A 14,924-nucleotide genomic window follows, 5' to 3' on the forward strand; every position below is an offset into this window, starting at 1 on the left:
GCAATATGACTAGACATTTAGGAATAAATTTCTTAATGTATGCTTTCTAGAGTAAAAAATAACTAGGAGCACCCAAAAGGAAACTGTCTAAATCTTTATTTGCTGTGTTGACAGAAGTTAATGAAAATGGTAGAGTAGTATTTTTTGAGAATGTTATGAAATCATTATATTCCAAATCTCTAGGACTCTGTCAGAATAGCAGTTGCATTTGTTTATTTGATGTTACATTCTCATGGAAATAAGTGACTTTATGGATTACTTGGAATCTTGTGTGAAAATATAGTAGTGTTAACTAGTATCCATAATAATCACATATTTTGTGGTGTTTCTTCCACATGATTCCTTGCTGTTCAGTAGTAGGAATCCCCTCATTTCAGTAAACAGGTCTTAGCACCTTTTCTGCACAGCCACTACATTTCAAGAAGATAACTCAGAATTTTCTGGGACATCTTGTTCTTCTGCTAGAGAGCTCTGGGTGCAGTTCAGAGGCCTGGAAAGAGAGCTGGGTCCTCAGGTTTAGGATGTGGCAGACAGTGAATTTCAGGACACACTCTCATTCCCCTTTCAGAAGGACCCTTGGTACAGCCCTAGAAGACATATCTGTCTTCATGAGTAGGCAATATATAAACATTTCTTCACTTTCTTCTACAGAATGGCTGAGCTTTTCCTCATAAAATTTATACTATAATTAAAAAAGGTTGTATTTGATGTTACTCCTAGGTTATTTTATATCCTGTCCTTATTGTGCAACATTAGTTTTTCTACCCTCTGTTCCAGTGCTCCAAGTTAAAAAGTTTTGTTTTTTTTTGTTTTTTAGTAGCCCCTAATTTAGTGTATTCTAAAATGCCAAACTTCCAAGACTGTAACTTTTTGAAATTTGAAATCTTTGAAACTTGAGGGTAAATTTTTCTGTAAGAAGTAAATTAATTTTTACTGGAATGAATGGAGGCTGTGCAAGCTGGCTTGAAAATTTGCTTATCAGTGTCTACATATTATTTGAGTTTTGCAATAACGTAGGGATTTTTATAGAGATATTTTCTTTCTTCCTAATTATATCTTGGGTGATACCAGCATATCAAAGATGAGGTGTTACAGACATTTAATTGGGATTTGCATTTCCATTTATATAATCTTTTTATTCTTTCAGTGGCTGTTCAGAAATTGTACTGAAGATGGTTATTAATGAGGACAGCATTCTACTACAGTAGCCTACCTACTATTTTTGTAGCTTATAAGAAATAATAGGTGAAATATGAGCAAATGATAATGACAGTAAATATTCCTTTCCCTGTTTCTTTGTAGCAAATATTTGCATCCAATGTACAATATTATTTTCTAATTGGTGATTATTAGAAAAAATCATTTATTGTGTGCGATAAATTAACAATATATGGGATTAACACGTAATATATGAGTAAAGTTCAATACTACTCAATAGATTTTATATATTCTTTATATATTAATAAAAAATGTTCACATTTTTAGTATTAAAAGAGAGGTTCTTCCATTGGTAAAATCACTGTGCCAGGATGTGGAATATGAAGTTAGAACTTGCATGTGTCGGCAACTGGAACATGTAGCTCGAGGAATAGGGTGAGTGCAATTTGCCTGATTGATCTTAAATGCAAAGTATTTCTCTAAAATATTAACCTTAAAAACTCCTTATAAAATTGCTGAATTCATTCATACTCAATAATGAGTTTGGAATGTACAGATGTGTTCTTAGTAATTGGCTCTTGGCAGTTGTCTCTTTTCCAATTTTAGATTTTTCTTTCTCTTTTATAATAAAATTGCTGAACTATGAGCCTAGCAGTTTTTTGTAAATAATGAATTAATCAATAACTTCTCGATTTGATCTCAATTATCCATTGGTGGTATTTGGCTTATTTAAAAATTCTGACAAGTATTAGCAGTTTTAATAATTACTGTGCAGTATTTTGAGAAAGGATGCTAAATGGCTTTTGTAGGCAAATTTCAGCTCAGTATCAACTTTTACTTGAAGATTGAAGGCCTTCAATATTCACATATAGGATTGAGAAAGTCTGGAACTTCAATAAAAGAAAATGTTAATTACACACAAGATTGGTCTCTGAGTGAACAAATATTTTAAAATTGAAGGTCTCTCTACCTGTTATTTTGTCAGGGAGGAAAAAAAGTAGTAACTTCTTTTACAGAATAGAAAATTTATCAAGTAACAGTCCTTACCCAGTGCTAGACAGCAGAGATAGATTAGATTTTATACTAACAAGTAACCATACTGGAAAGGAAATTTTCTTAATTCTGTTTAGTGTCTTTAAAATGAACTAAATTTCGCTTATTTTACCTGGGAGTTGAAAGTTTAAAAAATCATAGCTATTATGCAGTGGCAAATGACAGCATTACTGATAATTTACCCCACCTTAGAATAGTGGGTTTGATAGGGCTAAATACTTTGTTATCAACTAGTGCTCTGTTCTGTGTATTTTTCTTTGATTCTTTCCTCACCAACTTTTATTTTTAGCATTGATGTAGTTTTTGCTTAATTCTTTCTCAGTGCTTTAGATGATTTAATCTCATGAGAAATGGTGAGCATTGAGTACTTTCAGTATGGAAGCTATTCCAGTGTGTCATGTTGAGGATGAATAGGTAGTAGATAAATAAAAAAATAACTAAACAGACATGAGCAAATTTTCAGGTAAATATTGAAGGTATAATGTGACAACAGTCCAAATGCTTATTTTTACTAGTTGGTGTGATTGCCACTAAAAATGATCTATCATTTTCTCGTAATTTTATTTCCATTTTTAATCATTTGCTTGGAAGTATACTGCTAACAACTTTTGATTTTCTGGTAGGTATAATAAATTCTTTAAGGTGCAAATCACTTTGATGCTAATTATAAACATTTGAAAGGATTACTGTTTATATTGACTTACAAAAGGGGCAGCTGTTCCTGCTTTTGTCTGATTGGAAGGGGTATTTTGAGCATTTTTATTTCAACATCCTGGAGTTAAGTATTAGCAGTATGCTAGTAGGTCAGTACATGCCAGGGCAAAACAGGACAAGCAGGACCCTTTCTTTACTACTTTAAACCAAAAGCCAGTGTTTAGACTAGTTGGGAAATGGCATTTTCTCTGAGCAGTAGATATTCTCTGTAAAGAAGACTCATCTTTGATGTATAAAATTTCCAGGCACTTTAATCCAACATGGCTCATACTTATTAAATTTTGGCTTTGGACCATCATATTGAGCATATTTGATCATAAGGATTTTCTTAGTGATACAGTGAAATAGCTGGAGTCCTTTGATTTTTTTCAGACTACATTTTCTCTAATTTGTTTTGAGCTAATTGGAATGGTTTTTTAATGATGAAGTTTTGCGTTTAAAATTTGCATGTTTCTTTGGTTGACAATAAAGTCCTGAGATTGACTGGAGGTTTTTATGTGTCTTTAATTTCCTCAGAACTTTGTCAGTTTTTTCTTCTTGACTACCCAAAAAATACCTAAATGAGTATTTCAAGTAAGAATTCTGTTTTGCAGTGGCAGTATTGTTTCATTGTAATTTTTTTTGACTGCTTGCTTCATGTTGCAGGGCAGAACTAACAAAAACTGTGGTGCTTCCTGAGTTGGTGGAACTGGCAAGAGATGAGGGCAGCAGTGTACGCCTGGCAGCTTTTGAGACCTTAGTGAATCTGCTCGATATGTTTGATGCAGGTAAGAATTTAATTCAGGCTTAGCAGCCCAATTCTTAGTGCTCTAGAGCATCTTCTGATTGTATTGAAGTACTTTTTGTTCTGACTGCGTTATTCAGACATTTCTGATTTTATTTTGTTCATTGCTTTGTCCTTTATATTTCCTTATATTTCATGTCTTGCAGTGCTTTATCTGCAGAAAGTTTTAAGGGAGGTGAGCTAGTTGTCTATGAAATCAATTATCATATTCCAAGTTGCTAATTTAAATGCCTAAATGGAATGAGTAAAATTACTGTATAAATTATGGGAATATTGTGTTGCTAGTATTTAATTAATTAATTAATGTAGAGCTGTCAGTGCACAGAACACAAAGTGTTAGCTCCTAACAAAAATGTACTGTACAGGAGCTTGGTGATGAATTACTACAATATAAGGTTGTATTTAAGCCATATAGAGGAATGGATAAGGAAAAAAAATAATTTAAAAATATAGTTTTGGGGAGAATACTGTAAATAGACTTCTAGTAGTTAGTGTTTATGTCAGTAAATATGATAATTTTCTTATTCTTGAGCCTCTGTATTGATGCTATGAAGTTTGTGCCTCTCTTTGCACCTCTCAGTCTTCACTCCTCCTCCCCCACTCCCTGCTGTAGCTACTGCTTTGAGTTACTGTAAGCAGCTTAGAGAAAGCAATCAGGGGTTATTTACAGGTTTTTAAGGATTGTTTCTAAAAACTGGATTTGTGTGGGTTTTCTTTCATGCCTGAACTAGAAAACTAACACTTTCAAAGGTAGATGACCCAAAATTACATCCTGGAGTTTCTCTCCCACAATATCAAACTATTTATTCAAACCAGCCTTACTTTGTTCAGCAATAATTATTTGCTGAATTTTGCTGTTGATCTACCATTAAAAAATCATGATCCCTTTAAAACTCAAACATTTTAATACAATGATCTTACTTAAAATAATTCCAAAGATATACATTTCTTAAAAATTTTTCTTCTTTATTTTATAAAGGAGCAGAGTGTTTGGATTTGGCTTTAGTTTCTAAATTATTTAATTTCTTTCCTGTATCCTTAATTAGTTTGTTTCTCTGTGAATTTATTGTATACCAAAAGATTTTGAAACACTTCTCAGTAGGTTTAAAAAATTAACTTGCAGCAAATCCTGATTTTTCTATTTATTGTAACAGTCATGTTCAGTCTTGATCTCCCTGTATTTCTGCTGTTGTAGGAAATCTTGTTGTAGGAGTACTGCAGTATTCTTTCTCTCTATATTCTTGGTGAATGGAGAAGGCTGTGGCTGTTTATTTATTTTCTGCCTCATCCTTTACTGGGGGATGCCTTTTCACTAACAACAAACAAACAAACAAATGAACATAACCGGAAAGGTACTTAATTTAGGATCATTCTCTCTACCTCTTGTGCCTTCAGTGAGTGCCTGCCAGAAGTAATCCTGACAATGTCAAATGAAATTTTTATCAATTTATTACAGAACATCAGTCTCTGTGGTCTTCTTAAAATGTTGACAAATGTCTGACTCTAAAAATTTCTTTTGTTTTTCAGATGATCGGAGTCAAACTGTTCTCCCATTAGTGAAATCATTCTGTGAAAAATCATTCAAAGCAGATGAATCTATCCTAGTTTCTTTATCTTTCCATTTAGGGAAACTGTGTAATGGATTATATGGTATGATTTAATTTCTTTTTAAAAATCTTGAAAATGAGGGATGGTTGGAGAATTTGAACCCCTTGGAAAATATCCAGATATGAGTGTATCAAATGAAATGGTAGTTGTGAGATTTTGGAAAATTCCTCTTAGGGTGACCATCTGCATATTGTTTATTGTTGTTTTTGTTTTGTTTAGACACGGTCAAAGATGGAAACATGGTGTTTTATCTTTTTTGGTTTGACTGATTTATTTGGGTATTCTGGAGCTTGTGATTTGGATGATTGAATTTTTGAAACTAGAAGCCTTTGAAAACGTTATGATGTTAACCTTGTTCATTTCTGTACTTTCTGATCTCCTTTTTGAGGCACAGTGCAGAGTGTGGCCCATAAGGAACTCCAGGGGAGAAAGGAGATCTAATACCATGTGAATTCCCCAGCTGCAGCTGAGGCCAAATCTGTACTCATAATTTTTATACCCATAATTTGTGCTTCAGTTTTCACTTGAGAACAGCACAACTTTCCCTAATAATTCTCCCCACCGTGTATTACCTGTGGAGGAACAGCACAGATTCATGGCTTTACATTATAATTTACCCCTAGACTCTTAAAACCTTTGATCTTTCCTACAACTCTTCAAAATGAACCTTCATGATTATGTTAGAGACTATCAAAATGACTATTGTTTCAGTACAGATTACTTGAAATGGCTATTTCACAGTGTCAAAATGTTATTTTGAGAAACAGAGAGTTAGGACAGCCCATCTTGTGCTTATCATGTTTTTCCAGTCTTCTTTTCTCTAAGCTGAATGGCTAATTCCTGATCTTTCTTCACCTCTGAACTCCATCTGACAAGTTCACATTTTTCTTTAAGTGTTAGGCCTTAGGACAGTTGAATGAAGTGAAAGGGTTACTTCACGTGTCTTGCCAGATATATTTTTGTTCACATTTTTCAATATGAAAAATTGCCTTTTAAAAAAAATCCAGCAGCTAGTTAGTCTTTCTCTTTCCTGGCCTTGTGCAGGTGATGCAGATCAGGCTAAGCATGGTACCTTACTGCTGTTCTAAAGGAATAATAGTCTAAAGTTTTAAGACCATATGTACAGTTACTGAAAATAATTTTAAACTCTGTCTTCTGAAGAATAAGCAGTCTGCCTAGGGTTGATGCTTTCAGAATACTGAATAAGCAGACTCTTGTCTAGCATCCAGAAAATCAATGAAAATACTGAATAGTACTACAACTAAGATAGAACTTAATTTATACAGTTGCCTGTCTTGTCAGTAGTACATGGGTCGTTTTCTCTTAGTTGTTTTTCCAAGCAGTTTTGGAGCACCTTTATAGTTTTTAATCTATCATTCCTGTTCCCTTGTTGGGAAAGTCATGACCTTTACTGCCTCTTTTGTTTCACAGGTCCTGTTATCCCCTATAGAAGGACATTGAATCAGTTTGACAAGTTTTCCTTCTGCCATGTTAGCTACTCCCATTTTTTTGGGGGGTGTGGGTGTATGTGTGTGTGTGTGTTGGTATTTAGTAGTAGATTTTTTTATTTTTTATTTTTTGTTGCAAAAGTAGGCTGACTTACCTAATTACATGGCTTGTCCTTTCCTTCTCCAGCTATTAAATATCAGTGCCACTTCAGCCCTCTTCTGTTCTGTTCTTTGACTTATTTAAGATTTCAGCATCTAGTAAAGTATTTTGAATAATGGAATGAAGCACATCTGGCTGCACATATTGAAAATGTCTTAAGATCCACTGACCTGTTGCTTCTCTACGTAAAGCTTGAATCTTTGTCAGTTATTAATTGTACTCAGCCTCATGATACTAGTCGAATTTGAACAAGAAAATAAAATTGCTAGGCGTTTCAGCCTTCTTGATACCAATCACTGATAGCTCTCCTCCCTCTCTGGAATAGAAAATGGAGCCTTTTCTTTATTATTCTCCTATTACTAATGTACTTGTAGTTTTTGAATTCTTTTTGCTATTTTAGTTTATTCTGAGTACTTGTGTGTACTGATTATACTCTGCTAGATACAAGGGGGTTGGGCGAGAGAGGAGGGATAAAACCAAGATATTTGATAGATTTTACAAGAAGATTTGTTTGGGTACATTATTAATAGCATTTGTAATGAGGAAAGTTTGTTGTTTTGTTTGGTTTTTTTTTTCTTCTTTTTTTGAGGCATTTTTACTCCTGAACAGCACTTGCGGTTTTTGGAATTTTATAAGAAGCTTTCCACACTGGGTTTACAGCAGGAAAATGGGCATAATGATAATCAACTACATCTGCAAACTCTGGAACAGGAAAAGAAGTATATTTCAGTGAGGAAGAACTGTGCTTACAATTTTCCAGTAAGTAATATTAATTTAAGGTTTAATATTAATTTGTGTTGTGCATATAGTTCACTATATAGGACTATACAAGTGATAAAGGAGTTATTCCCAAATTGTTCATTGTTAGCTAGATTTTAGCTCTTTCCTTCAACATTTAAGTTAGTGGGGTTGTCCAAAATAGTTAGCAGGAAATATCACTCTTTGCAGAGCCTCAGAAAATTACTGGCAAATTTTGACTGAGGAAACGCGTTCTAAGGATTTACTGGTCTTATTCTTTCCTACACATTTTCTCCAAATGCTTAGCACAAAGGATGTGGGGAAAAGGTGTGTGAAACAGAGTGCCCAGTTTCAAACCAGTTGAACCTACACTTTCACATTCACTGCATGTCACATCATTCTGGGGAGCTGGAGATTGAAACTGAATGCTCAGGTTGAAGTTTCAGTCATGTTCTGGCCTGAGTAAGTCTTCAATTTTGTGTGAGGTCTTTAAATATACCAGTCATATTTCTGTAAATCTACATTGTATTTTGACATTCTGCATTTTTATTCAAGGCAAACATGTTTGCACCAAGAGCCAGTAGACAACTATTTTTTCTTCTGCCTTTCAAAGCAGGCACATTGTATGTAGGTAGACATCTGTTGGTTTATTTGAGCAAAACCAAGGTATGCACAAACATAATCATATTGAAATTCAGATTCTTGCTTTGCTGCTGGCTAAAATGTTCTTTGTTTTTGAAGTATGCATTTGCAGTTTTTGCTAGAGTATAGAAACATTAACAATATTTATAAATCTGATGTTTTATGTCTCATGGTTTTAGTCCTTCAGAAAAACAAACTGCAGCATGTCTGGAAGATAAATAAATTCAGTTTGGTTCTCAGCTCTGGATTTTGCCTGGTGCCTGTGTTTTAACAAGGCCAGCAAAACCTCCACACTTCCTCAAAGTAACAACCTGTGATCTCTCAAGTTCATTTGATAATGTCTGCTAGTGTCATCCTTTAGCTGCGTAGTTAAAAAAGGACTTTATCCTTCCCCAGGCCATGATTGTTTTTGTGGATCCAAAGAACTTCCATTTAGAACTTTATTCTATATTCTTCTGCCTTTGTCATGACCCTGAAGTTTCTGTCAGATATACCATGGCCATAAGCTTCTTTGAAGTAAGTCTACAATGGTTCTTTGTTAATGCTCACATGGTTTTACTTTATTTTGTTTTCGTCTTAAGCTTACATTTGTGACTGTTCAACCAAAATAAAAAGACTGGAGAAAATGTATTGAAATGATGTAGTTTGTCAAGGGTGTTCAGTTCCCTCTAACGTCTGTATGTAACCCATATACACACATTATTTTATTAAAGTTGTGTAACATGTGGCTACAAGAGGTTACTGCTAGGTCAGATTGTAAGGAGCAAAACTAGAAGAAAGTTTTGATGATCTAGTACCACAAACATAAACAAATGTAGTAACTGTAATATTTGAAGTTTTTCAATAATATTAGAAAACGGACAAGTGGGAGAAAGGAACTTTCTCCTTTTGTGCCTGAAAACCTTTAGAACTGTAGTTTACTGGTATATGTGAGGAATAGTTATGTGGAGCAAATCTAAATGAAATGCTCAATTTAATATGAAACTACTTGGAAATTTATGCAGATGTAACAGCATATGTATTCTTATATCAGCTTATATAAATTCTACTGTTATTTTCAGAAAATTTAAAAAATGTACAAATGCATAGGTAATATTAATTACATGGAGTGGATTCCAGAAATTAAAATACACCCTCCTGAATATAGAAACCAATATAAGGAAATCTTCAATGTTTTCATATTCTTTCACTGAGAATCCTTTTGTTTCAGTCTTTGAGCTCAGCTTTGAGCCCATTTTGTTGCTGAGGAAATTGATAAATTAGGCAGTTTGCTGAAAACATTTAAATAAATTGTGGAGGGAAAAATGGCTTTATTTGCACCATTGTAATAAAGATATATGGATTTCCAGTTCTCATTACCTATTGATGCCTCTTTTTAATGAATGATAGTCCAACATAATTATTGAAATTGTAAAATTAGCATCTAATTCTGCATAATATTTTGTTTTAGCTATATAACACATTTCAGGTATTGCCTGAATATGAGGAAAGTATTTTAGCTCATTTAAAAAAACTGTAAAATTACACCTTGGTCTAAATGTACATTTAGTTCTCGTTGATTTAATTTTAACAGCTTAACTAGGCAACCACATGACAGACAAAATTGAGTAATTTATCGCATTCCCCCACTAGCTGGATTACTTTCCAAAAAATAGAAGTCCTTGTAGCCATTTCCTTAAAGCTTCATCTTGATTGGAAGTAAGCTCTTATTTTCACTTCAGTTAAAAAAACATTAAAAAACATCATTTAAATATTTCTTGTGGCAAAAAAATCTCGTTCCTCAAGTTTGTGTTATACTTTCTATAAAACCTTTTTAATAGCATGGAGATGGACTGCTAGTGTTTTTTAAAAATTTACATGAGACTTATGAATCAGAATCACATAAGTCATAGTCAAAAGCCAAAAGAAGTAAGGAGTGAAAATTTCAGGTGGAAGGTTGGGGAAACTTAAAATCCAGCAGAGGCTAAGAAAATTTTGCGTTTTATCTTCTGTAAATTATACAGCAGGCTGACTCTTAACACTTCTAATTTACAACATTTGAATATTCCACAAGGAAATTTCTAGCCTTGCAGTGCAGCCTAAAGCATTTTTGGTAAATGTGAAATAGAGTTAATTCTAAAAGCATGTTCCATAGTTAGGTAGTAGACCTGTTTCTTGACTCGTGTTCTTTATATAAGCATATTTTTAATGTGATCACTGGGAAAGGACACAACTTTAGGATGCTGATATTAAACACTTTTTTCTGTGTCTCTTCATGCTTGCTGTAAAGTAAGCACTGTTGTGCCATGGAACTAAAGAATGTTTCACCTTGCTCTCTTACTGTCATTTTTTAGGTTGCTAAGCTTTTAAATTCTGATGTGTACACAATACATAAAGAACTGGTTACACTATTACAGGATGAGTCACTGGAGGTAATACACTTTTATTGGAACTTTTTTTGCTTCTTACATTGAGGCAGATTATCTTAATGTTTAATAACTCTTCACTAACACAGTAGAGTAACAATTTGAAATGATTAACAGCTTTTACTTCTATTGCATAGACTCTGCATAAAGATGCCACCTTCTGTGAATAAAAGGGAGGAAAATAGGAAGGTGTTTGAATTTAGTAAACCCACACTAGATTTATTAGCCTTTAAAAATACTAATTCTTAATAGTTGTAATTGCTGTATTATATACTACCTTACAAACTCTAAAAAATTTTGGGTTTTGTGCTATTAAAATAATAGTTCATAGGATTCAAGGTCTTTTGCTGTGTTTTATTTTTATTGTCCAATTGAAGAGGAGATAAAGAAGTTGTGTATGATTCGAAGATTGAGAGTTACAGAAAGAGTTTTGGTCCAAGGTAACTTTCATAGAACATGAATCAGTTATATTGCAGTTAACATAGTGAGACTTTTTCGGATGGAAAAGGGAGGCATATTTATATTTGGGAAAAAAAAATCACCATTTCCTATGATACCAGTACTCCAGAAGTAAGTTAGACAGCTCCAGTTAGAAAACTTTTCTGATCACATAAATAAAAACTGAGACTTGTAATGCTTATATTACTTACTGCATTAAAATATCAGTCATCAGTGCAACTAATCTCTTTTTTTTTTTCAACACGAGTGAGCAATAACTTGAAAGGTGTCAGCAGGGATATGTTGGTGAGAGTTAAAAATGGAGTTCATTTACAGACCTCTTTCATGCAGCCTTTCTTTAAATAGGTGTTAGATGCCCTAGTAGGTCACCTTCCTGAAATCCTTGAACTAATGACTAATGGAGGAGAAAACAATGGATCAGAAAGCAAGGTGGGTGTTGTCATGGGGTTTTTAAAATTTTCTTTCTAAATGAAGGTAGTAAGAAATTTCAGACAAATTTTGTAGGAAAAGGCTTTCATGATTAGTTTCTGCTTCAGAGAGAGATGAACTCTCTGTTAGGGGTTTTTTTGATTGTTGTCTTTATAAGCTTTAACATTAAAAAATTTGGAAAGATTAGAGTTAATATGAAAATGTACAGTTTATACATGTTCTTTTTCTAATTAACCACAGTTAAGTGAAAACAAAACTTGGTTCATGTTAGGGGAATGATAGCTAATACCTATTGTAAATAATTTTCATATTGATGTATCTATTGCTCATGGGTGCCATTTTCAGGCTTCTGCTAGAAGGAAATCTATTTTCTGAAGTAAAGACACAGAATTTAGAGATCTGAACTCAGCTCCCACCTTTTCTAATTTAATTGTATGTGGCTCTGGATGATCGTTTATTCTATGACCCCTCACCTCTAAGATGGAACAGAAAGGATGCTGGTTTTGAGCATACTTCCTAAATGTATGGATAAATTGAGATATTGCAGCACTATAAGAATTGAAGAAATTTATTTTCCTGTACAGACAGAAGTTGATAGTGTAATTTAAAAATTTAAAATTGTCAGATGTTTACAGCTGTAAATGCATATAACATAAAGCAAATGCAATGTCAGGTGTGGCAGTCTGTTTCATTTTTCTTAATGCTAAAGGGAATTTAGGTTGCTTACTATAAATCCTACTGAGAAAAGGTGTATAATTCCTACTAAAATTAATTCCTACTGAAAGTAATTAGGGGACTGAGAACAATAACTGCAAAGATTAAGAGGATAAAAGAGAAATGGGATTCATTTGGTTTGAGAAAGAGAATGCTTAGGAGAGTTGGCGTAATGGTCTTAATAATCTGTAAAAGGGTGTTTCAAAGAGAGCAGTGTTTTGTTTTCCTTTGTCAGGAGAAGGGATTGGAGATGAAAGTGTATTTAGTTAGGTACTGAAATAGCTTTTGAATTAGTCTTCCCTTCTTATATTGTTGTGATTTGCTTTTTAAGCGTAGTGACAAGACACACAGCTTGAAAATGTAAAATAATTTTTTATCTTTCTGGTTCCAGTTACTCTCTATTCCTGACTTGATTCCTGCATTAACAACAGCAGAGCAGAGAGCAGCGACTTCTTTAAAATGGAGAACACATGAGAAGCTACTACAAAAATATGCATGTCTCCCTCATATCATATCAAGTGATCAGATCTATTACCGTTTCCTTCACAGGATGTTGACAATAATTTTGACAAATGTGAGCCCACCTATTGCTTTCTCATTTGTTTTTATTTGTTAATGCAAGTTACACCTGGATATTTGCTAAATGTAGTACTTCCTGTGTTATATTAAAGTACTCTCCCTTTCATATGATATAACAAGCTGTGGCATTTTTTCTATGAGAATTTTTGCTGAAAACTCGCCCTCATTTGAGAAGCAAAATTTGTATGGATAATTTTCCTCCTACCCAAGACTTCTTCCTTTTCTTGTGCTTATCATCAGTTTGTTTCTAGTTAAATCAAAACTTTTTCCTCAGAAATATGCCTTAATTTTCCTGATTCCATACCTTACATTGTGTTTCTTTATGAAATAATTCTGCAGTTCTAAAGTAAACTATCATTTAGAGCTACTAGTCTGAAATTTTACTGAGTTAATTCAAGAATAAAACTGTTGTAAGAGAAGATGTTGCAAGTTTTATTTCTAACACCTCCAATACAGAAGGTGCCTTGCAAACATGGAATATTTTAAGGTGCTTATAAAATAATTGAATCTACGAGCTGGGCAGAAGGAATAATGAAGCAGGTGTCTGATGAATTGGCCAAACTTCCTAATTCTCCCTAACATTGTGACATTTATTTCAGAATTTATAAAGTTAGGCCACTTTTTAGCTATTTTTTTCTAATTCTACATATGTTTTTAGTCATATTCTTTCAGATATGTTTAATTGTGTTCCCATTGTTTCTTTCAAGAATGTCCTGCCAGTCCAAAAAGCAGCTGCTCGGACTCTGTGCGTTTATTTGCGCTACAATCGCAAACAGGAGCAGAGACATGAGGTGATTCAGAAACTGATTGAACGTAAGATGATCTTTCCTCGATTACTGGGAAATGAAAGTTGGTTTTGACTGAAGATCTATTTACAGTTACATTTATTCAGTGTAATTTCCTTCATTGGAGGGACTACGCTTGGAAGGCATTCAGTTGCTCATATTGTCACCAGCAAAATGTGCTGTGCAAATGTGAGGAATGTATCTAAAGGGATTGGGAAAGAGGCAGTGCAGAAACTGATAATATGCCAAGACCTCTCCAACCCTCTTTCTTTTAGCCAGAATTACTAAGCTGTGTGTGCAGCAATATAAAAAGCAGGGTTCCTCTGCAGAAGTAAAATTCTCTAGGCTTCAGCATAAGGAATGCAGAATAAATATCAGAAATTAATTTATTAATCAGTCACCTAAAGCTGATGTTTTGGGTGTATGCTATGTGTTTTAAAGATAGCTTAGAAATTTTAACAGTTCCCATTGACGTTCCTTAATGTAATTTTGATACTCCTGTGACAAGGTTAGAAAGGCATACAGGCTAACACAGTAGCAAGTTCATTTGCTCTTTTGCCTTTTCAAGTGCTCACTGACAGAATTAATTGAATTCAGAATGATAGTTTTTAACTAAAAGGCAGAATTGAGGTAGGCAGAGAACTTGTCTTTTGATGCCTGTGATTATCATCTTTTAAGTCAAAGGTCAACCTGTGAAATGTTTTCTATCTGACATTGAAAACTTGACAGATAATATCTGCAAATTTTTGTTTTTCAGAACTGGGCCAAGGAAAAAGTTACTGGAACAGACTTCGTTTTTTAGATACTTGTGAATTCATTATGGAACTGTTTTCAAAATCATTCTTCTGTAAATACTTCTTTTTACCTGTGCTTGAACTTACACATGACCCAGTGGCAAATGTCAGGTATGAAGAATATGTAGCAGTGTACAGGAAAAAAAGCTTAAATAATATATTAAGAAATACTGTTAGAAGTTTTATGTTTCAGAATCAAAGGAATGAACCACAAAATTGTTTAGGTTTGAAAAGCCATTTAAGATCATCAAGTCCAACCATTAGCCCAAGACTGCTAAGCCAACCACTAAACCATGTCTGTCCCTGAGCACCACATCTACACATCTGTTAATACCTCCAGGGATGGTGACTCCACCACTGCCCTGGGCTGCCTGTTCCAGTGCTTGACAAACATTTTGGTAAAGAACTTGTTCCTAATGTCCAATCTAAGCTGCCCTGGAGGAACTTGAGACCA

The 14,924-nt window shown here is 33.8% G+C and overlaps 1 protein-coding gene across 5 annotated transcripts in view; it reads left to right on the forward strand.

The window, feature by feature from the left end:
- Positions 1-14,924, forward strand: part of PPP4R4 (protein phosphatase 4 regulatory subunit 4) — a 57,456-nt gene that overhangs the window by 32,350 nt on the left and 10,182 nt on the right. For all 5 annotated transcript variants that reach the window (XM_088166179.1, XM_088166176.1, XM_088166177.1 and 2 more), the window contains 10 exons: positions 1,486-1,593; positions 3,571-3,692; positions 5,237-5,359; positions 7,515-7,684; positions 8,702-8,821; positions 10,639-10,716; positions 11,515-11,598; positions 12,704-12,886; positions 13,599-13,704; positions 14,434-14,581. In XM_088166179.1, the coding sequence (XP_088022305.1) occupies positions 1,486-1,593; positions 3,571-3,692; positions 5,237-5,359; positions 7,515-7,684; positions 8,702-8,821; positions 10,639-10,716; positions 11,515-11,598; positions 12,704-12,886; positions 13,599-13,704; positions 14,434-14,581 (1,242 nt within the window). The remainder of the gene's footprint in view (positions 1-1,485; positions 1,594-3,570; positions 3,693-5,236; positions 5,360-7,514; positions 7,685-8,701; positions 8,822-10,638; positions 10,717-11,514; positions 11,599-12,703; positions 12,887-13,598; positions 13,705-14,433; positions 14,582-14,924) is intronic.

Source organism: Sturnus vulgaris, chromosome 6 (genome assembly GCF_052056855.1).
Source record: "Sturnus vulgaris isolate bStuVul1 chromosome 6, bStuVul1.hap1, whole genome shotgun sequence".
NCBI classification, from domain to species: Eukaryota; Metazoa; Chordata; class Aves; order Passeriformes; family Sturnidae; genus Sturnus; species Sturnus vulgaris.